At 38.0% G+C, this 25,664-nt stretch overlaps 2 protein-coding genes across 2 annotated transcripts; one reads left to right on the top strand and one right to left on the bottom strand.

The window, feature by feature from the left end:
* Window positions 1-501: 501 nt before the first annotated feature.
* Window positions 502-18,547, top strand: LOC578260 (glyceraldehyde-3-phosphate dehydrogenase). The gene is made up of 10 exons (XM_030986815.1): window positions 502-577; window positions 7,987-8,065; window positions 9,372-9,471; window positions 10,040-10,146; window positions 10,468-10,677; window positions 11,502-11,640; window positions 12,607-12,701; window positions 14,267-14,432; window positions 16,637-16,734; window positions 17,299-18,547. The coding sequence occupies exons 2-10, from the start codon at window positions 8,040-8,042 to the stop codon at window positions 17,369-17,371; spliced, it is 1,014 nt and encodes a 337-aa protein (XP_030842675.1). The 5' UTR covers window positions 502-577; window positions 7,987-8,039; the 3' UTR covers window positions 17,372-18,547.
* An 802-nt stretch (window positions 18,548-19,349) lies between these two features.
* On the bottom strand, window positions 19,350-24,673 carry LOC115924505 (protein C3orf33-like). Its single transcript, XM_030986816.1, has 7 exons — window positions 24,542-24,673; window positions 22,993-23,268; window positions 22,668-22,727; window positions 22,113-22,269; window positions 21,452-21,606; window positions 20,646-20,855; window positions 19,350-20,462 (listed from the first exon to the last, which is right to left on the bottom strand). The coding sequence occupies exons 2-7, from the start codon at window positions 23,230-23,232 to the stop codon at window positions 20,328-20,330; spliced, it is 957 nt and encodes a 318-aa protein (XP_030842676.1). The 5' UTR covers window positions 23,233-23,268; window positions 24,542-24,673; the 3' UTR covers window positions 19,350-20,327.
* Between the last annotated feature and the right edge of the window lie 991 nt (window positions 24,674-25,664).

The raw sequence follows: 25,664 nt of genomic DNA, 5'->3' as shown, positions 1-25,664 counted from the left end.
ACCAATTTTTTAGTGCAGGCAAAGACTCTAATTTGACACTTAATTACCACAATTCCTAAAAACTTGAGCTGGCCTTCTCTATCCCTGTCAATGCCTATATCGTATTTTGTCAGCCTAGTCTCATAGTGCAGACATTAATACGCGCAGCGACTGACAAAATCAAAGGGTTCCTTCAAACAGGGACCTGCATGGTGCCAATTAAACTACCTATATTTAACATAATTATTCAAATTTATGTCCTGGGGACCTAAAGCTTTAGTGACGAGGGCTTTCCTGTTATTAATGAATGAAATACAAGACCTCGGATCAACTCTGCATACATTATTGATGCTACGTCAAGCAAGCCAGTTCGGGAAAGCTTTCATGCTGTCAAAAACAACCCTTTCTTTTATAAATTCACAGCTCCCTGGTAAAATTATGTGGGCACGTGTAGTGGTGCATGTGTTGCATTATATGCCACGCCTACCTCTAGCTCCCTAGGCCCTGTTCGGAAATAACTTCCGGGCCAATCCCGGATTTCATCGCTGGGTCGCAGGTCACACCATCATCAGCCTGACGCGTGACGGACCAAGAGCAGGTAAGTGTTTCACATATCTGACTCGAAATATCTCGATATTTCTTTGTAGAATTGTTTAATATTATTCTTTGATGAATATTTGGATGATTAAAAGTTCTGTTGTTGGTTTGAGTGTGATTTTAGTCGTGAATATGAGATTTGAAAGTGTTTATTGGAGGTTTATAATCTGCAATGCAGTGAAGTGAAAGGTTGGGATCCATAATTGCAGCTCATATTCGCACGTAGGTGCATGTACAGCGGCCAGCGCCAGCGCCATAATTAAATGCGTCCCAGAAAAAACCGAGAATTATCGATGTTTTATCATAACTTCATTTAAAATAATTATTAATAAATGACACATATTTGTAAAGCTTAGATCCTCCTCTTTCATTTACTGCAACTCATATGATGCATATTGATATTCCACGCGCACGCATGAGTGATTAAAAACAATTTGAAGAAACTAGAAAGGGTTCAAAAAAGTCTTTTTCATTGCTTTGGCCTGCCAATGGGACATAGGTCTAGATCTAGAATCTAGTACCTGTAAAACAAAAGCATCAGATCAATACAAATAAGTACACCCCCCCCCCCCCAACAAAGAAAAAAATGCTAGAGAGATACTATATAGTAGATGAAATGAAGTAAAACGTTTCAAAGCAAAAATTTGCTGACAAACAAATAAATTGCAATTCTAAAAAGGTAGGGTCTATGTGCAATGTAATGTATTGTGAGGCATGATGAATACAAATTTCTGCTAAGAAAGAATAGCTCTTTCATCTACCATGGGTCTGCCTCCAAAATGACTGATAACCACTGAAATTTTTGCTATTTAAAGGGATCGTTTAACAATGTTAAATCTGAGCTACACGGTCCTAGTCCTACATGTACATGTTATCAGTGTCTGTGATATGGTGTAATACTGAAGCCCTAAAAAAAATCGCGCTTCAAAATGATCAACATGATCAAGAAGTGCCGTTCAGCGAACGGTTTTCAAAATTTGTAATTCCAATTATTAATATCTTGATAATCAGACAGGCGATCGGCTTGTAAAAGTCATGGAGTTCCTGACTGACCTAAAAGGTTTATAATTATCATTGCAGCATGAGCTAAATCAAGGATTATTTCTAAAGGATCTAAGACAAAGTTACCGGATCCCTTTAAGTACTAATGTATATATTTCTTGCGATCTTGTGGATGTGGCTGGGGTATCGGTCCCCTACAGGCACATGTTCATTAGTGGGACAATATTTAGCCCTAGTCTGCAGGCACAGACTCTGATTTGACACTTAAACACTTTTCCATAAAGTCTTGAGCAGAACCTAGCTTTATCAGCCTTTGGCAGGTCAAGTACAGAACGTATGGGGTGCACTGTTACTATGCAAACTAGTGTAGCCCCTCAACAATTCTCTTAACAACCTTCAACACTACAATGTCATCAATGAGCATGGAATTTACAGACGGAACATGATCATGTGTAGAGGCCTCTTAATATTCTTATGTAGGCGATGAAACCCATCTTCATCTCACTGTGACAGCCACTTATCAAGCACCCCCTCATTGGTGACCTTTTACTGACCTTTTATTAGACAGACTAGTGCATCAATGAATGGGTAATTAATGCTGATAGAAAAATTATACATGTGTAAATTTGAAGAATAGTGAACATACCCTCATTCAGCCTACCAGAATTCATCGTATAGCTATACAAAAAGTAATAGATTTTTTCTGAACATTAAATAAATAAACGTAAAATAAAATGTTGAATAGCGTAACACCATTATTTATAAAAAATCTAAAAAAAAGAATCAGCATCCCATTCTAGTCTGAATGTCATATAAAAATCATGTAACTGGGCGGGGCTTATCAAAAGTACACACTGATGGTCGGTCAGATGTCAACTGACCTCATCAAAACTACTTTTTTTTATATACGATATTGTTATCTTACTTATCTAGTCTGTATGCTCCTTCCGCTATGCCATTATTCTTTCATCTTCATTTCATTTTTTTCCTTCATTTCCAACCAAAAACAACTTAATAACGAATCCAATGTATACAAAACATAATAACGTACTCAATGTATACAAAACATAGTTACATTTTTAATAAACAAATCTTAATAGTAATTTATACATTTGAGGAAGACAAATATTGAATTATAAATTTAGCTGCATTTATATTTTGAAGAAATGGAGAGGTCCACTGAAAAGCAGAGCTTGTAGAGCTTCTTTATTCAAGTTTAGTATAAATTTCCTATAGTCTGAGGACGATAAAAGACTGCAGTCTGGTTCTGCATTCGATCAACTTGCAAAAGGGCTTAACAAGAAATACCAGTAATTCTGAAAGGAACGAAACTTCTTATTATCTGGACTTGCATTGGATATCTAAACTATAGATTTTCTCCTATAGGATGATTGTGTGCATCTAGAATTTCTGTCCAACTAGTTAATCTACGATCTATGATGCGTAGGAGCACAGCAGGATGTAATTACATACCCGGGTCTATGCTTTAAGGTCGAATTCCCCGCCACTCCAGACTCAAGCCAACAGAAGGCGTCTTAGATGAATGACACTCGCGAGTCTCTTCATATTTAAGTAGAGGGTAGAAGACTACCATGAACATGTGCTGGATAGATTAAAGGCAAAATGAACTCATTACACGACAAAGGTGCAGAGTTGTCTTGGCTGTCAAGTGAATATGCGATGTGGCACGTAGCCGCATCTTCATTGATAACAGAGTATTTGTAGACTGCTCAAGTTGAGTCAAACATTTGCAGAATACTGAAAAAAAGACAATATATAGCTACTAGCGTACATGTACATACATGTATGCTGAACACGATTTGTTTAGTAATTTATATATTTTAACCCATTGGAGGACATTCTTTGACACATACTCCTTTTTTAAAAATCTTTGACTACTGAATCTTTTCATGCCATAGGCTTAATACACGATCCACCCAGTTCAAGTAGACAATGGGTTAAATGATGATGACTCTTGTCACTCTTCCAAATTTGCAGGCAAGTCACCCTTACCCCGCTATTGAAAGCTGTGATTTGGTAGGATATTGCAAAAATGTAATAATTGAATGAATGAATTACAGAAACGTTTTGCTAATTTGTGTTTGGATGGTACAGTGTGCATAAAAAATGACCTAGTGATACACGGGGGCGGTGGGCGATTCGCCCCCGTGAGCTACATAATCGCCCCCGTCAGGTTGCTCACGGGGGCGATTGCAAAATAAAAAATCGCCCCCGTGGAATTATAATATAAAGATTTTCTTTTCTGGTATAACTTTAACACGATATTGAGTTTCAATTTTCAAATGAAATGGAATTTAGATTAGCGTGCAAGATTTCTCGTTCTATGAGTAGGCCTATTATTACCGATTCAGCTCACAGTGCAGTGCCGCCGTCAGCAGTGGTTATAGGCCTACTGCGCCCTTAGTAGCGGTACGTGTGCACGCTGCCGCGCTATGTCTGCTGGAGCTGGAGGCGATCGCGCAAGGGCAGAAACATGGTCATGGAGAAGTTTTTCGTTGTGAAAGCGTTAACCCGCTGAAATCTGGTGATTTCAAATGAATAGCAAATAATGAACCTCGACCAGTAAATCAATATTAGGGACCTTTAGATTTGCACGATGGGAACGTGGACTGAAACGTGTGACCTCCTTTTAAGGCAGTGTCAGTGCTTAAAAGGACGTGACATGTGACTGCCAGTGCCTTAAAAGGACGTAACACGTCCACGTCCACGCAAATCTAAAAGTCCCTATTGAGAAGAAGAGGAAGACCAAGATGTCGTGGAATGATATGGTAACATGGGCAGATCTACGGGGGGGGGGGGGGGGGGGGGGGGGGGGGGGGGGGGGGGGGGTTAGGGGTTTAACCCCCTCCTCCCACCCCGGCCCCTTGGGCTGCCAAGTGAAAATGTGATATTAAAGCGGGGGGGGGGGGGGGGGGGGGGGTGCTGGAGAGGAGGACTACTAATCTATTTTATTTTTTTCATGGGGGGGGGGGGGGGGGAGTGAAGCGCCATTTTAGCATGACTTTCTTTTTAACTCTTACTTTCACCTATCTCAGATAACCCTAAGTTTTTGGTTGCTGCTTTATATGTAGTTGATAATGCATGATTAAAGTAAAGAGAGAGAGAGAGAACCACCATCATTTTGCAATGGTTCAGGGTTCGTGTAATGTACATTTGAAACCATTTCTTAGCGTCTCAACCCTAACAAAATGGCAAAACTATTTTTGAGGAAAAGCATTATACTGAATTAAATAAAGAATAATAGCTTTATATTGCATGATACTAATACTAATACGGGCTAAAGACAATGTGGTATTTGTTTAGAGGTATTCCAAAATGACATTCTGATAATCAACATTTGTTCTGGTATCATAATGTATATACGCATAATACAACTGATCTTTATGATTTCTTAACGTGACATAGCTTCTTTTCCCCCTGCAAACAAAAAAGAAAACAAGGTTATTTAATAAAAGGATCATGCGACAAATAATCATTGTGATTCAAATTGATGCAAGGATTTTTTTTGAATAAGCAATGCTTTTCACCAGAATCTTCTTTGTAAAAACGACTTTTACAAATCTCAGCCATGCAAATCTGCCACTGTGTTGTAAGATCACTTTCAGATTAGGAGAAGTGTATTCTTTAATGAGTATTTTACATTGAATGGAACGTCTCAACTCAGTAAGCATGACTGAGATTTGTAAAAGTTGTTTTTACAAAGAAGATTCGGGTGAATAGCAGTGCTTATTCAAACAAATATTCGCATCAATTTGAATCACAATCATTATTTGTCGCTTAATCCCTTTTAATGACCTTGTTTTCTTTCTCGTTTGCAAGGGGAGAAGAAGATATGTCACGTTAAAGACATCATAAAGATCAGTGTTGTATGCGTATATATTATATACACAGGCCAGTAACAGCTATGTAGCTTGTAAATTGGTAAGAGGGAAAATGCTGATTGGAATGATAATGATGAAATAGCAAATAATTGAGGAGTATCATAGGTACCAATTCAATGGATATTTGTATAAAAAAGAGCCCCCGTCAGTACTAAAAGAGCCCCCGTGAGAAGGCTCACGGGGGCTCTTTTTTTTGGGGGGGGGGGGAAGAGCCCCCGTGGACAAAAAATTAATTTGAGCCCTGGAGACTAGATACACGTATAAACTAGAATAAACATTACATTAATTACTAGATGCCTCAAACACATTAGTCACGTGGAGTTGGCACATTACAAATAATCGATATTATTGTTATGTAAATGAATAGAAATATAAGTGGATAATTGAAGACTTTGTGCTCATGATTTTCTTCTATTTGGGGAAGGAAATTTAGAGCTGGCCAGACTTTTAATATACATACAGTAATAATAAGGAAATGAAAATGTTAAGAATTGCAAATAAAGAATTATAGAATACAGTATCAATGCTGTTACATGTACTTCAAGACTTAGTTTGCCATTGTTCATTTTTGCAAGGCACAATAGGAAGGAAATGCATGTTTATAAAAAGACTCTCTCTGGTTTAGGAAAGATATTTACTGAAAAACAGTTACTCCGTTATTTCATCATGTAACCAAGGCTTGTTCAGGTATGCTGCGGTAAACTGCTGCAAAAAAAACCACCTGTTGTCTCAGGTTTCTGCCACGTTTCTGTGTGTAAGAAAGGTGTTCTGTTTATTCACTAAGCTCTGTGTTATAAGATATAGAACTGTGAGGCATACTAAACTTTATGTGATCATTTAAAAAACACCACAGTTTACCACTTTGTATCTGCAGGCTTCATAAATATTTGATGACGATCTATGATTGGCCAATGGCCAATTTAACAATGATATTCGTGGATTTTTATTTTAGAAGGTACCCTGCAATACATAAACATGCAGAATGCCTATAGATGAGGGCCTAGTGTAAAGAGAATTTTCTTTCTAACTGAAAGTGTGTTTATGGTTCATTAGTTCTCAGTCCTTTGAAATGCACAGGGCATTTGTAATTGTGTTTGCATTAGCAAACGTGGTCTGTTTTGTTCAAACAGTCGGTGCGGTATAGCCAGATGATATGCCATGTGACGTGGCATATAAAGGCGTGTGATTTTTAAGAGACCAGTATTGATCAGATCATCTAGATATTCACATGTAGGGACCCACCTTACTGTACTATTTGTAGCTACTTGCTCCCTCTATATAGAAAACAATGCCAAATCGGTGACCATTGGTCTCCCATGATGATCTTTTTCTGATGTTAATGGAGAGGTGAGTTGAGGAGATAGCCGCCTGTCAGTGACCTTCCTGGGTGGTCTAATCCCTCCTAGCTAAACTAGTACAGATGGCCTTTAAAATTGCCATCAGAAAGGCACAACTTAGGATGATACCTCGGTCACACCGCCAGACCAACTCCACATTGACTCAAAACTGACAGATTTTTTGCCATTTAGAGTAATTTAATGCAAATCTTTGTTCAATCAGGGCCTTGTTTCGTACAACTTGTTATCAATAAGAAATGCTAAATTTCTATGACAAATTTGCTCTCAGCCAATCAAAGGACACGATTTCAGTAGCTTATAACAGTTATTGTGCGTTGTTATTGATTACAAGTTTTGTGAAACAGGGCCCTGTTATCTATCTAGTGTTGGTCTTGTTGATGCGTGACCAATAGCCCCCAAAAGTAAGCTTCTATATTCAACTCGTCAATCAAAGGATGGTCTCAAACTAAATTCTTTTCAATAAACAACAGAATTTTCAGAAGAGCATTGAAAGGTTTGAAAAATATTTGGACTTAATATGACTTTGTTAGTTAACATGTAATCATAGGCTTTTTGTTTCCATCATGATATTTCAAGAATAATTCCATCCATTTCCTTAACTGAATGTAGGGCAGGGGCATGTAAAGGAGATACAGTTGCAATCGTCTTGTTTTTGGTGAAATTGAAAACTTGAGAGATCTTTCTGTTGGAGACAATTTTTGAATGTGTTTTGATGTTATTCCCTGACTATTCATTAAAAGCTTTGTATGTTTTGATATCATGAATGATAAAAGTGTTCATTTGTAATTAATCTATTTCCGAGAGGCGCGATCGCTCAGTCGGCAGAGCAGTGGTCTCATAATCCAGTGACCCGGGTTCGAAACCAAGTCGATGCGCTAGTGCCCTTTGGTAAGGCATTAATCCTCATTTCCAGGTCCCTCAGAGAGGACCTAAAGCCGTCGGCCGTCTGGTTGCTTACTTACAAGCATTTATGCTTTCTTAGCAGTCGGGAAAAAAGAAAAAAAAAACAACCAACCACATAAATTAAACTTTTAACAGCATTTTAAAACAGATCTCAAGTCATATTTGGCTTATACTTTTCATCATTTCCAGCTCTCAAAATTATATATGGTGACGTATCTTCTCTTGTCTTTTTTTCTATTTTTCAGATCATCACTTCATCATTCTTCCATAACCCACAAACCACTACTACTCAATCACCATGGTTATTCAGGTTGGCATCAATGGGTAAGTACAAGGTCTCCTAACTTCAAAATAAAGTTGAGTTCTGGGGGGGGGGGGGGGGTGTTTCACAAAGATCCTAAGTTGAACTTATCTCTAAGTTGGACTTGAACATTAAGGAAAGTCATTTATAACCTTTAAACAAAAATGTTTTCAAAAGTGGAAGTTCATATTTTTTAGACTTTTTATATTAAATTCCACATCAAAGAACATGAAATCTCCTTGAAAATAGCAAATATGAATGGTTTAACTCAACATGTTATGCCTTTGAAAATAACTTTTACGAAATATTTCCATAGATGCTAATGGCTTTCCATAATTGTTAAGTTCAACTTCGAGATAAGTTCCAACTTAGGATCTTTGTGAAACACCCCCTGGTGTTACGATTGCATTGTGAAAGAAACTGAGTGGAAGTGATTGAAAAATTTCAGCACGTAGCACATACAGCTCACAACTAAATTATTCATACCCCTTGTAAATTTTATATTTTTCGTGTTTTTCGTAACTCAAGAATGACAGGTGGACCGCATGGTTGAATTAGAGCCCTTTGTGGAATACTTTTAGATGTAAGCTTTGATATGTCACATTCTCAAGAAACATGAATGGGAACAATTTTTTTTCTTCACAAAATCAAAAATTTACAAAACTTGAGGGTATGTATAATAATTGGTGAAATACCTTGAGGTTTTGGAGTCATCAAGCTAGATACATCCCTAGGATTCGGTTAATGCAATTATTTTCCTGGATACTTTCTAATGGAAATGATCTTCTGATCCCTGACTGTATTTCGTTTTCTTTGACAGTGTAATCCTTGACCCCATGCTTAATTTTCCATTGTACTGGTAGGCATAATTTTGTCAAGGGATAACATTGTAAGATTATTCTTATTGTATCGTAATTAAAAAGAAAAGAAACAAATACCCCCTCCTATTTGATTTGATTTGATTTTTTCTCTTAGACATTATAACTCTAGAATTCCCACGCTAAAAATATCCATTCCATCCAGCAATGCTTAGTCCAATTTTGTGTTTGCAAATTCCAATTATAGGTATGCAATTGTATGTACTTGATTTTTATGAATCCTAGCTGCTTTGATGAATCCATGTATCACTTATCTCACCGTCCCTTCTATCTATCTTTCTATCTTCTCCATATATCTCTCTTCTCTATATTTTCTTTTACATTCCTTGAAGCTGCACTCCCTTCACAATAAGTTTCTATTACATCTACAAATATGTACAATATGATAAAGTTCAAATGACCATGTAAATGAAACCAGATCATTAAAATCATTTTCATTTCCTCTCCTTAGATTTGGCCGTATCGGTCGTCTGACCTTGAGGGCAGCACTCGAGAACTCCGAGGTTCAGGTGGTGGCAGTCAATGATCCATTCATTGACCTTGAATACATGGTAAGAACGTCAAAAAAGTAGGGGAAGTATATAAGTTGATTTCAGAGTATGGAGGTCAAAGGTCATAGCTCATTAAATATGCGAATCTGGTTTCCGTTCGAAAACTTTAGTAATGTTTGACAGATTATAATGAAATTTGATATGAAGCTACATGGTATCAAAATACAGCCTAAGTTTGATTTCGGAGTATGTAGGTCAAAGGTGAAAGGTCATAGCTCATTAAATATGTGAAAATCCCTAATTATATATGCAAAAAATGTGGTTATTTCCTTGCCTAGTAATATAATAGTATAGTCTAATGGAGGGAACTTGTTCTGACGTATATAGGCCACTTGTTACCCTGTGAGGGGATGCTACGCTTTGTGTTTACTTGTTTTTCATTTCAATATTATAATGTAAAATGACTTTGTAGTTATGTTATTACTTTGTAAAGTGACCCTCTCAGGCTGAGCTGTTGGTTACTCTTTTTACATTAGCAAATTAAAATGAAATAAAGCAAATTTAGACCGTGGTTAATTTGATCTTACTGATCTAAGACTAACTCTGTATCTTTCTGTACGTTGCTTAGGTCTACATGTTCAAGTACGACTCCACACACGGACAATTCAAGGGTGATGTCAAGTGCGAATCCGGGAACTTGATTGTCAATGGAAAAAAGATCAAAGTATTCCAACAGTAAGTGGATGATTATAATAATGATAATAATAATGTTTATAAAAGCTATGAAATAGATACATTTACGTTAAGCTCATATTTATTTCTGGGAAAGTAGAAACCTACCCCATTTTGCTGAATATCACATGAACTGGACATGGAAACTGAAACCTTTTCAACGATTTCTTGTAATATTTCAACAGGAGGGCACTTGAAAAGCATTCCTTTCCGGAGGAAATTTTACAATGATCTTCCAAAGAATTAGAAAGCTCACAATAATATCTTTTTCATCTTTAAGTACGAGGACTCACTCCACCATCCATCTCTCTAATTCTTGAATAGAATGAATCCATCTGAGATTCCATGGGGTGAAAATGGAGCTGAGTACGTGGTCGAGTCCACCGGTGTATTCACAACCATCGACAAGGCCTCGGCTCATATGCGCGGTGGAGCCAAGAAGGTGGTCATCTCTGCTCCGTCGGCCGATGCACCCATGTTTGTTATGGGTGTCAACGAGGACAAGTACGAAGCAGCAAGCATGAATATTGTCAGGTTGGTTGATTTCTTTTTATTTAAATTCCAGGATTGAAAAAGTAATATTTACAAAGAAAAGTAAAACATGAATTCCAGTTATCAGTAAAATCAGAGAAAACCTGGCAATGGGTTCTCTATTTTCCAGTCAGGGAATGTGAGAAAAATCACCCGAATGAGGGGAAAATCAGAAATTTCATTGGCTCAAGAAGAAAATGGTCTTGTATAATTTGTTCTGCGTTGAAACAGTGCATTGACTAAATGATTGGCCGTGGTGGCCATTTTTAATGTGTCATCGTGCCTTGTCTAGGTTGATAAAATGTTTCTACAACTCAGAAATCAGAACTAATGGCTTAAACTGGGATCCGGTAACTTTGTCTCAGATTCTGAAACAAAATCCTGGATTTAGCTCATGCTGCAGTGATAATTATAAACCTTTAGGTCAGTCGGGAACCCCATGGCTTTTACAAGCCAATCGCTTGTCTGATTATCAAGATATTTATGATTGGAAATACAAATTTTGAAAACCGTTTGCCAAACGGTTTTAATAACACTACAGTGTATTGGGGAAAACGAGTATGGTAAAACCGGTCACTGAAAGATTTTTACTTTTTTGAGGCACTTCTTAATCATTTTGAAGCGGGATATTTTTTTTGGGGGGGGGGGGGCTTCAATATGACACCATATCACAGACACTGATAACACGTAGGGCCGTGCATCTCAGATTTAACATTGTTAAACGATGCCTTTAACATTACTGTTATGTAGATTTTAGTGATGATATATGATTATATTATTATTTGATGGTGATATTAATTAATGATAAATGTTAAATCATTATCCAGTAATGCGTCCTGCACCACCAACTGCTTGGCTCCCTTGGCAAAGGTCATCAACGATAACTTTGGCATCGAAGAAGGGCTCATGACCACCATACATGCTTACACCGCCACCCAGAAGACCGTTGATGGACCTAGCGCAAAGGTAGGCAGTACTCTTAAAGACACTCAGTAGTTAGCTCTCATGGGAAATTCAACACCGTTCTGGTGTTTACCCAATAAGAGGTGCTGCCAATCACCAGAATTAGCCTTCAGTTTTATGACCAGCAGGCCTTATGTAACGTACTGTTTTCCACCCATTCCCCTACATGGTGAAGTCATTATCTCACTTTGCCCTCACCCGGAGATCTCTGAGGGCGCGTTCATGCTTGATTTTGACGGCCAGAATCAGGCATCTGTTAAGCGTTTAGTTTAAAACACGATTGCGTTCACGCTCACTTTTGTAGAATCACCGAAAAAACGGCGATCACGATCATCGATCGTAAACTCACAAAAAGCACTGACCTCTAGTGGGTCTACGTAGCATGCACAGTGAAGGTTTGCGAATCCAGCTGGAAGACCAATTAAGGCCACACACGGAGAATTGCCTCGATGAGCCAGAGAAGTAAGCATGAACAGTACACCGTGGAACTGCGATCACGATGAGCGTTTACGATGAGCGTTACAAATCGCTCATTCTGCCTTCAAAATCAAGCATGAACGCGCCCTGAGAGAGACAAGGGGGCAAGGGAGTGTTTATCGATTGGCCTACGGGTTCGCTGTGTGCAGACCTAATACCTGTACGCACGTTAATGATTTTTATTCACCAAGTCTGGTGTCGGCGAATTATGGCCTTCTGCACATGGAAACTGACGAGTGACTCCCTTTAACATCCTAATCCTGATACGTTTCTGCGAGCAGATGGTGATGGTGGTGATGATGGTTTTGGTGATGGTGGTAATGATGATAATCATGATCATGAAAATGGTGCTGGTGAGGGGGGGGGGGGATTCTGATGAAGTTGATAATGATAAGGTTAGTGATAACTAAAATATGATACCTATTGGAGTACGTAAAGTGATGCTTAGTCCATGAAGGGAAAACAAACTTTTTCATTCCTCCACCTCTGCAGAAATGGCGTGATGGCCGTGGTGCTGCTCAGAACATCATCCCTGCATCGACCGGTGCTGCCAAGGCTGTTGGAAAGGTCATCCCAGAACTCAATGGGTAAAGAACCTAACCCCTTCCTCCCTTGCCTTGAATTTAATGTGTAATGGGGAATTTAAAGCCTGTCTGCACTAGTTTGGCCAGGAGGGATTAGACCTCCCAGCGTGGTCACTGACAGGTGGTTATCTCATCAAATCAGCTCTCAATTAACATTTTAAAAAAAGGGTTATGGGGGACCAACAGGCACCGTTAGGCATTGTTTTCTACATAGAGAAAGCAAGTAGCTACAAGTAGTGTAGTGGGGCTTTAACACCATTCAAGTATTCGCCCGAGAACGGATTTTGTCAATCACCAAAGCATGAGTTCTCATGGGGAAGTTTACACTTATCAGGTGGGTGGATCACATGGTTTGAGGTTAAACTCCCACCATGACACTGATGTCCTTTGGCAAGGCATTAATCTACATTTGCCACTCACCACCCAGGTGTTAAATGGGTACCCGGTAGGATGAAATCGTTAATGTATTTGGGTTGGCATGTGTACGCTTGTAAATTGGCACCTGGCCGGAATTCTCCTTGGGAAGGGGAGCCTGTGCACTATCAGATGCGGATAAGCAATTGAATCCAAAGACTGGGGTTGTACCACATACATTCTGAGAATTCTTAGAAGAAGAACATTTTAGTATTAAAGGTAATACAAAGTTTTAGTGTGGGGTCATGAATTTAGTTCAAATGAACATATTGGAAGCAGATATCCTACAATATTCAGTGATCGTTGTCGCGGTTGAAATCGAGTCTGAAGTTATGAAATTGTAAATAATAAACTCTTTATGTTGTTTAGCTCCCTCTCAAAGTCAAAATATTAAATAAGCTATAAAACAATGTTTCTAGACTAGAATCCATCAATTAGCTATTCCCGTTTGAAAATTATATATCACATCTACATATTCTGAGATTTTCATGGTCGCAGCTACTATTGTACGGCCTATTTTGAATTTATCCAAATTTACCGGGAGCACCGGTAAATATTTATATTCAATTTTTTCTCGAAAGCAGAAGTGTTTCAGGGGCTAAATTTTGAGTGCTTATAATAAATCTGCAGGGGCATCCATATATATCAAAATTGTAAAGAATCGCTATCCACCCAATTTTCAATATATCCCAAAACTTTGTATTACCTTTAAAGGTAAACGCCCCAATTTCAAAAAATGAAATGGAAGCTCTTATTACCAATCATGTGAAAGAATATGTTTTGAATATTACATGATGATAAAAAAATTGACGGGAAACCGCCTACTAATTGATATATTTGGTAAATTAGTGTATCTCTTGCCTGTTGAGAGATATGAAATGCACGTGCCGCGCATGTGTGTGTAGTCCCATATACACCTTTCTGTGTACAGTGCTTCTAAATTTATGAAGACTTAACCAAATTTCTTATCATTTTGATGATTCCAGAACCTTGCAGTTCATCTATGCTAGATGATCAACCTTTTCTGATCGATTTCACAACGTTTCTTTCACAATGCAATCGCATGACCATAACTAGTCTTTAGCTTTAAGTGCAATACATATGTGACTGACTTTTACTATTATGTAATCATTTATCATCTCTTAATTCTCTAGGAAACTAACCGGCATGGCCTTCCGTGTCCCCGTCCCCGACGTCTCGGTGGTTGATCTGACTGTCCGTCTGAAGAAGCCTGCTAGCTACGACACCATCAAGAAAACCGTCAAGGCTGCGTCAGAGTCTAAGGCACTCGGACGGTACCTAGGATACACAGAGGACCAGGTATATTTCCCATGTTTGAATGTTCTTGTCAAATGCTATAGAGTGATAATAATAATAATAATAATAATACATAACATTTATTAGGCGCTTAATACTGATGTTTCTAAGCGCACAGTGTTCTGATTAAGAGAAGACTATAACCCGTAGAATTAAATTAGAAGAAAAAGCAAAAATACAAAAGTAACATAGATAAGGTAAGAAAAACAGTGGCAATCAACTAAATAAAGACAAATATGGTGCGCACCTCCATTGACCGACGCACAACTGCAATTTACAATTTGAAAAGATAGGTTTTGAGTAGAGATTTGAATTGAGATACAGAGGGGGCGCAGTGAATAAAGGCGGGCAGTTTGTTCCAGAGAGCGGGGGCAATAACTGAAAAGGCGCGGTCACCATACCGGGTGTTAGTGCGGGGTACAGGTGTTAACGGTAATGTGGAAGATGAACGAAGTGTTCGTGACGACGTACGGGAACGTAAGGATATGAGATCGGAAAGGTAAGAGGGGGCTAAGCCATTGATAGCTTTGTAGCACAGGAGAAGAATTTTGAAGGATATGCGGTGGTGAATTTTAAGCCAATGTAGTGAGTTCAATATTGGAGTTATGTGCTTTGATTTACGCGAGAGAGTCACAAGCCGAGCAGCGCTATTCTGTACCCTTTGAAGTGGGACTAGATGTGACTGAGGGAGGCCAGAAAGAGAAGAATTACAGTAATCGATATGGGTCGAGACAAAAGCATGGACTAATTTTGAAGTTGTGGGTCGGTCAAGTAGCCTCCTGATTCTACTGATCTTATATATACCAAAGGAAGCAGACTTACAAATATTACTAATGTGTTGTTTGAAAGTAAGATTGCTGTCAATGAAGTGTGACGTCATCATGGTTAGGAGCCAGAGCATATATAACACTTGAGTTCCTATGGGTAGTATATTTATTCAGATGGTCATATCTCGACCAATACATAACATATTCAATTGGTTTTTGACATTTGGACATTATTTTTGATGCTCTTTCGGAAAATGAAGAAAAAAAAGAGAAGTTCTAAAAATAGATTTTTATGACGTCACAGCTTCGGTACTCTATTGCAAATTCTTCCAAAACTGGTGTGCGCCTGGGGGGTGTTTCACAAAACTTGTCACCAGTGACAAATGACAGTTTTTGTAATAAGCTACTGAAAATCCTTGCTTCTGATTGGTTATCAGCAGATTTGTCACTGATTTCTGTTATTTGTCACTGAAAAAAGGCTTCGTGAAACGGAACCCAGGACTTGATTGTTAACTTGCGAGTAATCTGCAATATTAAGTCATTACCATGGAGTATTCGAAGCATCTGGAGCCTACCACGTATTGCATGATCCTTTTAGAAGCGCGTTTTTGAAAGATATTGCAAATATATTCGTTAAGTAAATTTAATCATAAAATGTTGTAATTGAGGTTTATAATGATTAAAAAAATGAAATCACAATAGAGTGGTGAAGTGTGACGTCATCAAAAATCTATTTTCAGAATTTCTCAAATTTTTCTCCATTTTCAGAAAGAATAAAAAATAATATCTGAATGTCGAAAACCAGTTGAAAATGTTAAGTATTGAATGAGATATGACCACCTCAATAAATAGATTTTCTATAGGAACTCAGTGTTATATTGCTCTGGTTCATAACATGTTGGAAAATTAAGAAAAAATTGAGAAATTCTTAAAAAAATAGATTTGTATGATGTCACAGTTTCGGTACTCTATTGTGGGATTTGTTGGCCTTTTAAACATGGACAGTAGGGGGTGTCATGATCTGGCCAACACTGGGGTCTATCAGCAAGATATTGAAGTACACTCTTTATCTCCACCCAGGTATTAAATAGGAAGCGGTATTTAGGAATTGCTTGAATGGTATGAGCAGTAGCCTAGTTAGAGCCGAAACTAATACAGTGAAACCTGTCTATAAGGACCGTCCAAGGGAGACAAGAAAAGTGGTCTTTATAGGCAGGGGGTCTTTATGTACAGGTTCCTTTAGTACATGTTTCAATGAGAAACCATTTTTCAAGGGAAACAAAAAAATGTGGTCTTTGTAGACAGGTGGTCTTTCTATGCAGGTGGTCACTAAAGCAGGTTTGACTGTACATGTATTAAAGCGCCTAGAGCTTGGTGCATGGTGGATCCAAGCACTATAAGTATATTAATCATTATTATATAATGTTATTCCGCCCACAGGTTGTCTCTCAAGATTTCCGTGGAGACATGCACTCCAGCATATTTGATGCTGGTGCCGGTATCGCCCTCAATGACAACTTTGTAAAACTAGTAACATGGTAAGTCCACAGAGTTGGTTACTTTGTATGAAATAGTGATAACTTCTGTGTCCTTTAATTTTATAAATCAGGCCTGATAATTACCTGATTTAAATAGGTTTTCAGATTTTTAATTTTTTTTTCCTGATTTTTGTTTTCTTCTCGATTGCTCAAGTCTTACGTAGAACTTAATACTTCTTTTTCTTAAATGAACTATCACCAAAAATAAATCCTGTAGATTTGAAACCACGCCCCTTTAAAAAGACCAATGTCAAGATTGGTGAGAGAAACCAGTGGCATAACAGCCTGCCATAGGTCAAGTTCAACTTTAAAGGTCAATCTTAGTCTTTATGAATCACCCCCCCCCCCCCCCTCCTCTACCCCACTCTCCAGAGCATGTAATGTGCCGCCTATGCTGTGAGCGTCGAAATCGGCAGCCTGACATAGCTGGGTAATGTTGGAGCGCCTTGAGGACCTTTGCAAGGTCGATACGTGCGCTATATAAGAATTATTATTATTATTATAAGATTCGGACCTGCCTTGTCATGTTGTCTTTCCTTTTTGTTTGCTTGTTTGTTTACCTAGGTACGACAACGAGTACGGTTACAGTTTCCGCGTTATCGACCTCATCTTGTTCATGGCCTCCAAATCATCATGAGCGGACGTTCCACTCATCTCAAACCTATAATCAAATGACTTCGCAGTGTTTAAACCTTCCTAATTCACCCACTCACAAATATATCAAAGTGTCTGTAAAGCTCTGTCATCATGCACATAACGTAACGTAATGTAAAACAGATCAAGCAATATGTGTATTGAGTATGGACAAGGTGTTTTTGTGCTACCCTCTCGCTTGATGTAGAATTATTATGGCTCTTCCAATACGACAATGTATGACATTAAGCAAGGTTTAGATTTTTACAAATTCATATTCTTGGATACGTTTTGGTGCAAAGCATCAAAAATTGAAAGTATAATATTTAAATTAGGGTCTGTGGGATCGTTAGAATCTCTAAACCACTATTGGGTTGTCATACATATACTGCCAAATTCATCTTGTGCTTGTCTTGTGTTACAGTGGTTTTACAGCAATCCTTGCATTATATTCAGAACCTTGGCGAGATTGATGTGTAGATTTTCCATATATGATGTGGGTAGCTGCATTTCGTATTACTTAATCTCGGAACAGCAGTTGCCATCGATCTTCATAGAAGTTTGTGGATATTTTTAAGAATGATGGAATATAAGTATTCTCCCTCACGCAGATGGACGTTCAAAAGTACAGTGACTATTTTAAGTTGAACAGTGCTAGTGATATTGCAGCTTTTTAAAGGAGCTTTTTTTTTCATGTACTATCTTAATTCACAGGACGAGAAAAAAAAATCAAACAAATCACATACTCGTGAAGATTCTTATATACTATCATGTCAAACAGTGCTAGTGCTAATTTCTTCAAAAGAAAATGTATGTTAAATTCAAATTCACAGGAACTGTTAAAATCAAAGACTTTTTGTTAACATGTCAAGTTTCGAATTGTACTCTTTCACTGGCTCCAGGAGTCGGGCAGTCACGACTGCTTTAAATTAAAAACTTTATCCATAGATGATATGTTTCATTACGCTGAATTTTATAGTTGGTTTCATCATTATCAATCAGGGTTGTAGATTTTTCTTTCAAACGTTGGACATTTTGACATTTTTGTAGAGGGTTGGATTTGTTGATGTGCAGTATTTCCTTCAGATTTTTGTCCCCCTTTGGAAAGTGTCGTTTGTGTGAGCCTCCAAGTGAATGTGATATGATAAACCTCAATAAAAACAGAAGTATTTAGAAAGAATCCATTGTTTTATTCTTGAGATATCTTGGACTTGATTCAGATTGGGATGACTGGTGACAAGAGAGACAATGAGTGAGAATGTAGGAGGGGTTCAAGACGCCAGAAGGGTATTAACTCGAGAGCTAATGCCCTTTTGGCTCTGAATATACAGATACATGATTGCATATATGAAAAAGAAATGCGTTAGGCCATTTATAAAAATATACATGTTTAGCGTCCCCGCCGCTTCCTCTTTGGGGGCAACCTCGTATTTTTTTGTGTGGAAATTTTGTTTATATTTTAAAAAAATGAAGAAAAAAATGAAAAACATGGCTGAAATCTATTTTTCAATAAAGCAGGACGCTAAACATGTTTTTTAAATAAATTTGGCCATGCGCTGTTGTTTGGGCGAATAGATCAAGAAAGCATTTACAAATGTGAAAGAGAATGTAGTGAATAGCGATTAAAAAAGAGAGACAGAATATATTGAATGTAAAGGGGGAGAGAGAGAAAATATTGAGTGGAGAGAATCATATAAATAAAAAGTAAAGAACTATAGAACATTTATTGATTCAGATGGTCATATCTCAGCCAATCCTTAACATATTCAATTATTTTTTGATGTTTGGACATTATTTTTGATGCTCTTTCCGAAAATTAAGAAAAATTGAGAAATTCTAAAAATAGATTTTTGATGAAGTCACACTTCACCACTCTATAGGCCCTACAAGTAAAAGGAGATAGTCTTTATTATTCAGACTTGATGATATCCTTGGCACTTGCAAGCCAGGATTACATAAACTGCTCAACTTAATACAAGTAATTAAAGGTGGTTTCTGATGTAATTTTATTAATTGGCATTATCACAGAGTAGATATACAAATGTTTCTTCATTCAATACGGTCTGCCAGGATATAAAGGCATTGCAGGTTTAACAAATTTGTAATACTGACTAATGAATAGACACAGACAAGGTATACAGGAAATCAAATCAAGCTTTGATAATTCACCACACACTAAAATCTACCTAAAGATAAAACTGTCTTCTTTCACTAAAAGACTTGTAGTTTCTTAAAGTAGACAATCAAAGAAAATCACAAATATACCCAATGATGATCACTAGAAACCAGGAAGCTTACGGATGACAATCGTATAAGTTTTCATCAACTGTGTAATGGATAAGAAGTAAAATTAACATAAGTAAAGGCACTTCTCGGGATCTGGGATATACAAGCGCTACAAGCTCCCAACATCCTAAAACGAATGAAAATATTTTCAGTGCATTTATTGTTCAATAACAAGAGTTTGATTAATTTAAAACAACAATGTATTGCACACCATTTTAAAAGGGAAGTGATGCTGATACAGATACTGATAACTATTATCCTTTGTTTACAAACATTCAAGGCAAGGATAAATGAAATACCAGCCCACTTTTAAATTCTGTGCAAGCCCCATTCTATATGACTGCCTATGCGTGCTAGTCCACTCGACTAGATGTTTTTCCTGTTCACTTAAAAGGCATTTAAATAGCAATATCTCTGTGTAGAAATAATACGTAAAGCTCATATTTGAATTCAGTATAGCCACATGGAACCTGTGACATCAAGAGCAAAACATGTTTTGGTGTAAGTACACTTTAATGTATTTAAATAGAAATATCTCTTTTTAGAAATAATATTTGAAGCTCATATTTTGAATACAGTATAGCCACATGGAACCTCTTTAATACATCAAGAGCAAAACATGTTTTGATGTTTGTTACCAAAGTCCTGCAACAGCTTCTTTTCAAGAGTTCCAGTCAACCATTCTTTGAACTCTTTTTGGACCATCTGATGATTGCACCTACCCTCGCCCCTGCTGCCTTGATGGCATTGATGCCCACGGTGAAAGGCGTCATGGCGGACACCAACCTCTCCTTCAACCCATCCTTCACCTCTCGGGCTCTCTCGTTCATTCTCTCCCTTCTCTTCAAGAGTTCCAGTCAACCATTCTTTGAACTCTTTTTGGGCCATCTGATGACTGCACCTACCCTCGCCCCTGCTGCCTTGATCGCATTAATGCCCACGGTGATAGGCGTCATGGTGGACACCAACCTCTCCTTCAACCCGTCCCTCACCTCCTGAGCTCTCTCGTTCATTCTCTCCCTGAGAGGGGGCTTGGCCCAGATCCCCTTGGCCTTCTTCTCAGCGTGGAGCTCTGCCTTGGACAGTCTTTGGATCAGTCGAACGGTTGTTGGGTGGAGCGCGACTGACGGATGAGCTGGTTTAACGCGAGCAAACCCTTGCCTCACTAAGGACTCGTTCACCATAAGTGAAGATGCAAAGTTCTATCAAGTTTGGTGAAATACAAAGAGAGTAGGGAGAACAGGAATAATACATGACAACAACAAAAACTACAGTAAATCATAACATAAACAATTAATAATACAGTCAAACCTGTCTACAGCGACCGCCCAAGGGAAACAAAAAATGTGCTTGATGTAGACAGGTGGTCACTAAAGCAGGTTTGACTGTAGCTATAATCATACTGCACACATATTCATCCGAAGGGATACTCAAGGTCCTAAGAATACTACTATTACCCTTCACTTCAGCCAAGTGTCTCAGTTTCTCTAAGGTACTGAAAGCAATCAAGAAATCACTTTGAATCATGCATTACACCTGGGTGGAGACTGGCAAATGTAAATTAATGTCTTGATGTCTAGATTTTCGCAAATTACCAACCTGCTTCTTAAATATGGTAGCATAGTGCAGGACTAGACACTAACAGGCACCTAGGAAACATAGGTACTCAAAATCTAATTCCAGACCCCTAAACTTTCAAAACATGATTAAATGGCTCATGCAAACAGACCCAAAAAGTTTAAATCTGAACCCCTGCCAACAAAAATTTAGCAAGAGCACTGCTTAAATAGAGCAATACCTTTCTCCTAGTGACGATGCATTCCAGTTGCTGTGCCTCGTTCACAGCAAGTAGTCTAAACCTGATCAAGGAGTCAACAGGAGTCATGTTGACTAGGTGAGTCAAGCCACCCTCAGAAACATGGACTCCTGCCAGACACACAGGTAGCAAGGAGTCTGAATGCAGAAGGAGACATCCAAAATGAGAGATATAGATTTCTCTGATTTTTTTTTTTTTTTTTTTTTTTTTTGGAGTGGGGGGGGGGGGGGGGGTTCTCAGTACAAGAAAAACACACAATGTTAGATATTGTCAGGGTTAGTGGGATTGCAAAAGAACAACTGAGATTTTAAAATGAATAAGATACAATCATTAGAATAGTATTTTTAGTGGCAAAAAAAAAGAGCGGCAAATGTGGGTGAATGTCTTCCAAAGGATGCTATAGTGCTGGGCTGGGATTTGAACCCGCAACCCTTGGATTGAGAGTCAAGTGAATAACCACCAAACCACAACACCACAATGACCTTTACTTGGTTTGGTTTTATTTTCTGTATAAAAATTCAAATACATACAAGAATACAATTTACAAATATAATACAAATCAAGAATTAAAAACGGCTGGAAATCTATATTCAGAGCCATTTCTTTTGAAAATTGACTGCAATACAGAATCATTTGTACCCACCTCTTTGTCCTTTCTTCATTCCCTTCATTCCTCGGATGATAGGAAGATGTTCTACCAAGAGGTGGTGATCCTGGTGACCTCTGACCTTTCCTCTCAGGGTCATCTGCTTTCGGATGAATTCTTCTGGTATGTCAGATACAGCACGGAAAGTTTTCATCTAACAAAAGTGAAAAGAAACTTGCATTAGGGTATTTGATGATTACTGAAATTAATCTATTCTCAAGACAACTCGGGGATTAAAACAGGGTGGACTTCTGTCTAGTTTTAATGTACAGAAATGTATACCAGTATATGTTTGAGTTAACTATTACTTTGGGGTATATATTTCAATATATTTCAATATTAGCACAAAATGAAGAAATAAAAATTAAATATTTGATTATTAATTTATTGTCATAGATTATGAAATATTGAATGAGGCCAACCATGACAAGCTTTTTTCAAAAAGAATTGGCTCCATTTACAAAATGTATACTGGTAGTTATTGTCATGCTGAAATTCAATATATCTTGATCATTGATCATCTGTATACTGTATAAAAAAAACTATACCTACCACTCGAATGCTTCTGCCAATAATTACAATGCCAGTCACCCCAAGCAGAGCTACACAAATCTGTAATCGGGTCAAATAAAAAGAGGAAGAAAATTATTGAAAGCCATAGTCAAAAGCATAACAGGGCAAGCATGAATTGAACTAAAAGATATCATATTATTTTGTGTTTTGTTAAAGAGCTACAGCAGGTACTTCATAGTCATGTTGTCAATAATTTTTTTTTATCTGCTGTTTCTTCTCACAAAGCCCAATCTTGCCGAACCATTTGCTTGTTGCGGTGGCCTAAAGAGTTCAGTTTATCGCCAAAAGTAATGTGGGTACTTACTCTAAGAGCTTGTAAATGACGATCTAGGAAGTCTGTCACTTGTCCAAAGATATTTATTGGCTGGGGGGATATCAAGTCGTCCGTTTTCATGGCTACCCGGGGAGGACATGGTGTCTGTGGTTGTGTTACTATCGGCGAGGTGGGTGATTGTGATGATGAAGTTGAAGGCAGAGATGATGAGGATGGTAAAGAGGATTCTTTTGATGCAATGAGAGACGAGGGTGAATTCCCTGATGCCATTTCTCCATCGATTATGAATCCTCCTACAAAATCAAACTGGAAAAAAAAGTTGTGAACAGTAAGGCACTGAATACACTTGATAACAAATGATCAATATGCACTTGTGAAACAAACAAACAAAATATTATAAAAAGATCACATAAAAACATCTGCACTATAAACAAACTAACAAAGGAACAGGAGTAAGATAAAGGCATAGAGTAAAGGAGCCGGTTTTCGGCCACTTAAGACAAAATCCTATTTTTTGGACCCTAAACTTCCTATTTATTATCATTTTTTGTTCAAATCATGAAGCAAATATTATCATTATTTAAACAAAACAAGAATCCCAGAAAAAAATCACGAATTGCCATGACAATATTCATTTCAATTTTCACTGTTTCGGAGTCAGTTTTCGGCATAGCGTACCAGTTTTCGGCCGCATGTACAAAGTCAATAGGAAGCGCGCGCACGCGCCGTGTGCGTTTCCGCGCTGATCTATAGCACTAGCGGGCGGAGCAGATATCCCACGCCGGAGCTCCCGGGAGCTCGCCAGGCCGAAAACTAGTACTGCGGTGATCGGATATTGGAATCTGAATTAGACAGAGATATCATGTGTGCGTTGCGGTGTGCGGCTGCATTGATTTAATACATGCGATGAGATACTTTTGAGCTTGCGACTAGCACAAAATCGGGCTCTAAATCTGAAAAATACTTGAAATAAAGCTCATTTTATGGTACCCATATTTCTTACAGACACACGTAAGATACTCGATTTTTCAGATTCGGGTAGCGGGACCGCAGATTACATCGCTAAAATGTGGATATATTTTTCATTGCAAATGTGGTTCTTCAGTGACACTGGCATTGTATAGTATGTGTGGGATATGTGTTATGCTATTATGCGATGTATTTTAGAGGGATTTTACCTTGTATCCAACCAATCGGCCGAAAACTGGAGCTGGCCGATTACCGGCTCCTTTACTCTAGTGATTTACTCCTAAAAAATGAATCAAAGTGAAAGAAAATGATACTGTAATGTAGGAATTAATGTACTGGGCTTATATTAAAATAGTGCCACATGCAAGTAAGGTTCAGTCTAGACAAGTCAAGGTTATGATATAACCAATTTATTCAATAACCACTCCAGCAACGCATATAGTGGTCATCAATGCTCATGTGCATTGTGCATCTAGATCAAGATCGGTAAGAAATAGAATTACACAATTATCACTATACGGGACTGAATTGGAAAAAGTAGTATTTTTTTAAACCAAAACCACCCTTAGTAGCTTTTTAGTGATAAAAGACAAGTTTTCAATATTCTTACCGTAACTCTGGGTCTGATTTTGACAGTTTTTCCTTCTCACGAACTTCCATTGAATCTCTAGGCCAAAGTACGGCACGACTTTTGCGGCAATTAGATGTTACCAGACGACCCAAAAATCATAGATTGACTCTCTATGCTTTGCTGGAGTGAGATCAACCAGTTCAACTTTAATATACCGCGCGCGCCGTACCTGGATCAACCTTCCGATCTCCGCCCTCTCGCGAAGCTAGATTCGCTGATTCGCTGCTAAATATTTTCTCACTAATTTTTTTTTTTTTTGGGGGGGGGGGGGGGGGGGGAAAGAAAAAAAGTCCTAAAAAAATGCTCGTGAATCAGTGAGCACTATTTATTTATTTATTTTTTTTTTTTTTGGTGGTGGGGGGGGGGGGGGGCCCTCAGAAATATGAAAAATCGCACCCCCTTCCCCCTTGAGCGCCAGGGGAGGGGGCCCATCTCGAGAAGAAAAATAGGGTAAAATTAACGTGTTTTACACGTTCCCAACCCCTGGATCTGCCAATGAGTAAAGGAAAATATGTAACTTACTTGAGACGTACGCGTTCGCTCGCATTAATTCAATTTGAAATACGCCATTCAGACTGGTTCTAAATCAAAATAGAGACAAAACGAAAATCTCACCCCACAATTAATTAGCCAACAGGAGTCCGGAGGAACAAACAGCCGACACCAATAGATTGTGAAAATTAGATTTTATTTCCATATATACAGTTTAGGTACAAAATGTAATGTCTCTTGTCAAAAAATACAGCAAAATATTGATATCGATGCTTTCTAGCATACACAAGAACAAACAATTCTCTGTTTTTCATCTTGTATTATAAAGAGATATAGATGTAAAAAATAAAGAAGAGAGAAGGTAAATAAGGGTGTGCCTTTGCAAAATACATATAAGTGAAATATATATATTCGGCTTTACAGTTCTCGCCATTGTTTATTTCTCTTGTAATATTTTGTTTAACCAAAACTCTTTATTATTGCATAACTTTGCCAACGCCCCTCCGGTTCGATGTAGAAATCCGCTTTATTTATGCGTGATTTGGAATTCAGTGTTCTTTGTTACGTAATTAATAATGTATCAAGTTTATGCTGATATTGAAACAGAAAT

Source organism: Strongylocentrotus purpuratus, unplaced genomic scaffold, assembly GCF_000002235.5.
Source record: "Strongylocentrotus purpuratus isolate Spur 01 unplaced genomic scaffold, Spur_5.0 spur5_scaffold_16, whole genome shotgun sequence".
In the NCBI taxonomy this organism is placed as follows: Eukaryota; Metazoa; Echinodermata; class Echinoidea; order Camarodonta; family Strongylocentrotidae; genus Strongylocentrotus; species Strongylocentrotus purpuratus.
Note: the sequence above shows the minus strand (reverse complement) of the source record. Positions and strands in the feature narration are given on the sequence as shown.

Excerpts from the sequence above, each read along its gene's own strand:
- LOC115924505 (XM_030986816.1), bottom strand. The coding sequence starts at position 23,232 with ATGGCATCAGGGAATTCACCCTCGTCTCTCATTGCATCAAAAGAATCC. Across the intron at positions 22,728-22,992 it reads GTCATTTACAAGCTCTTAGA|ATTTGTGTAGCTCTGCTTGG; the intron begins GTAAGTACCCAC and ends ACCCGATTACAG. Across the intron at positions 21,607-22,112 it reads AATGAAGAAAGGACAAAGAG|ACTCCTTGCTACCTGTGTGT; the intron begins GTGGGTACAAAT and ends TTCTGCATTCAG.
- LOC578260 (XM_030986815.1), top strand. The coding sequence starts at position 8,040 with ATGGTTATTCAGGTTGGCATCAATGG. Across the intron at positions 9,472-10,039 it reads TCATTGACCTTGAATACATG|GTCTACATGTTCAAGTACGA; the intron begins GTAAGAACGTCA and ends TACGTTGCTTAG. Across the intron at positions 11,641-12,606 it reads TTGATGGACCTAGCGCAAAG|AAATGGCGTGATGGCCGTGG; the intron begins GTAGGCAGTACT and ends CCACCTCTGCAG.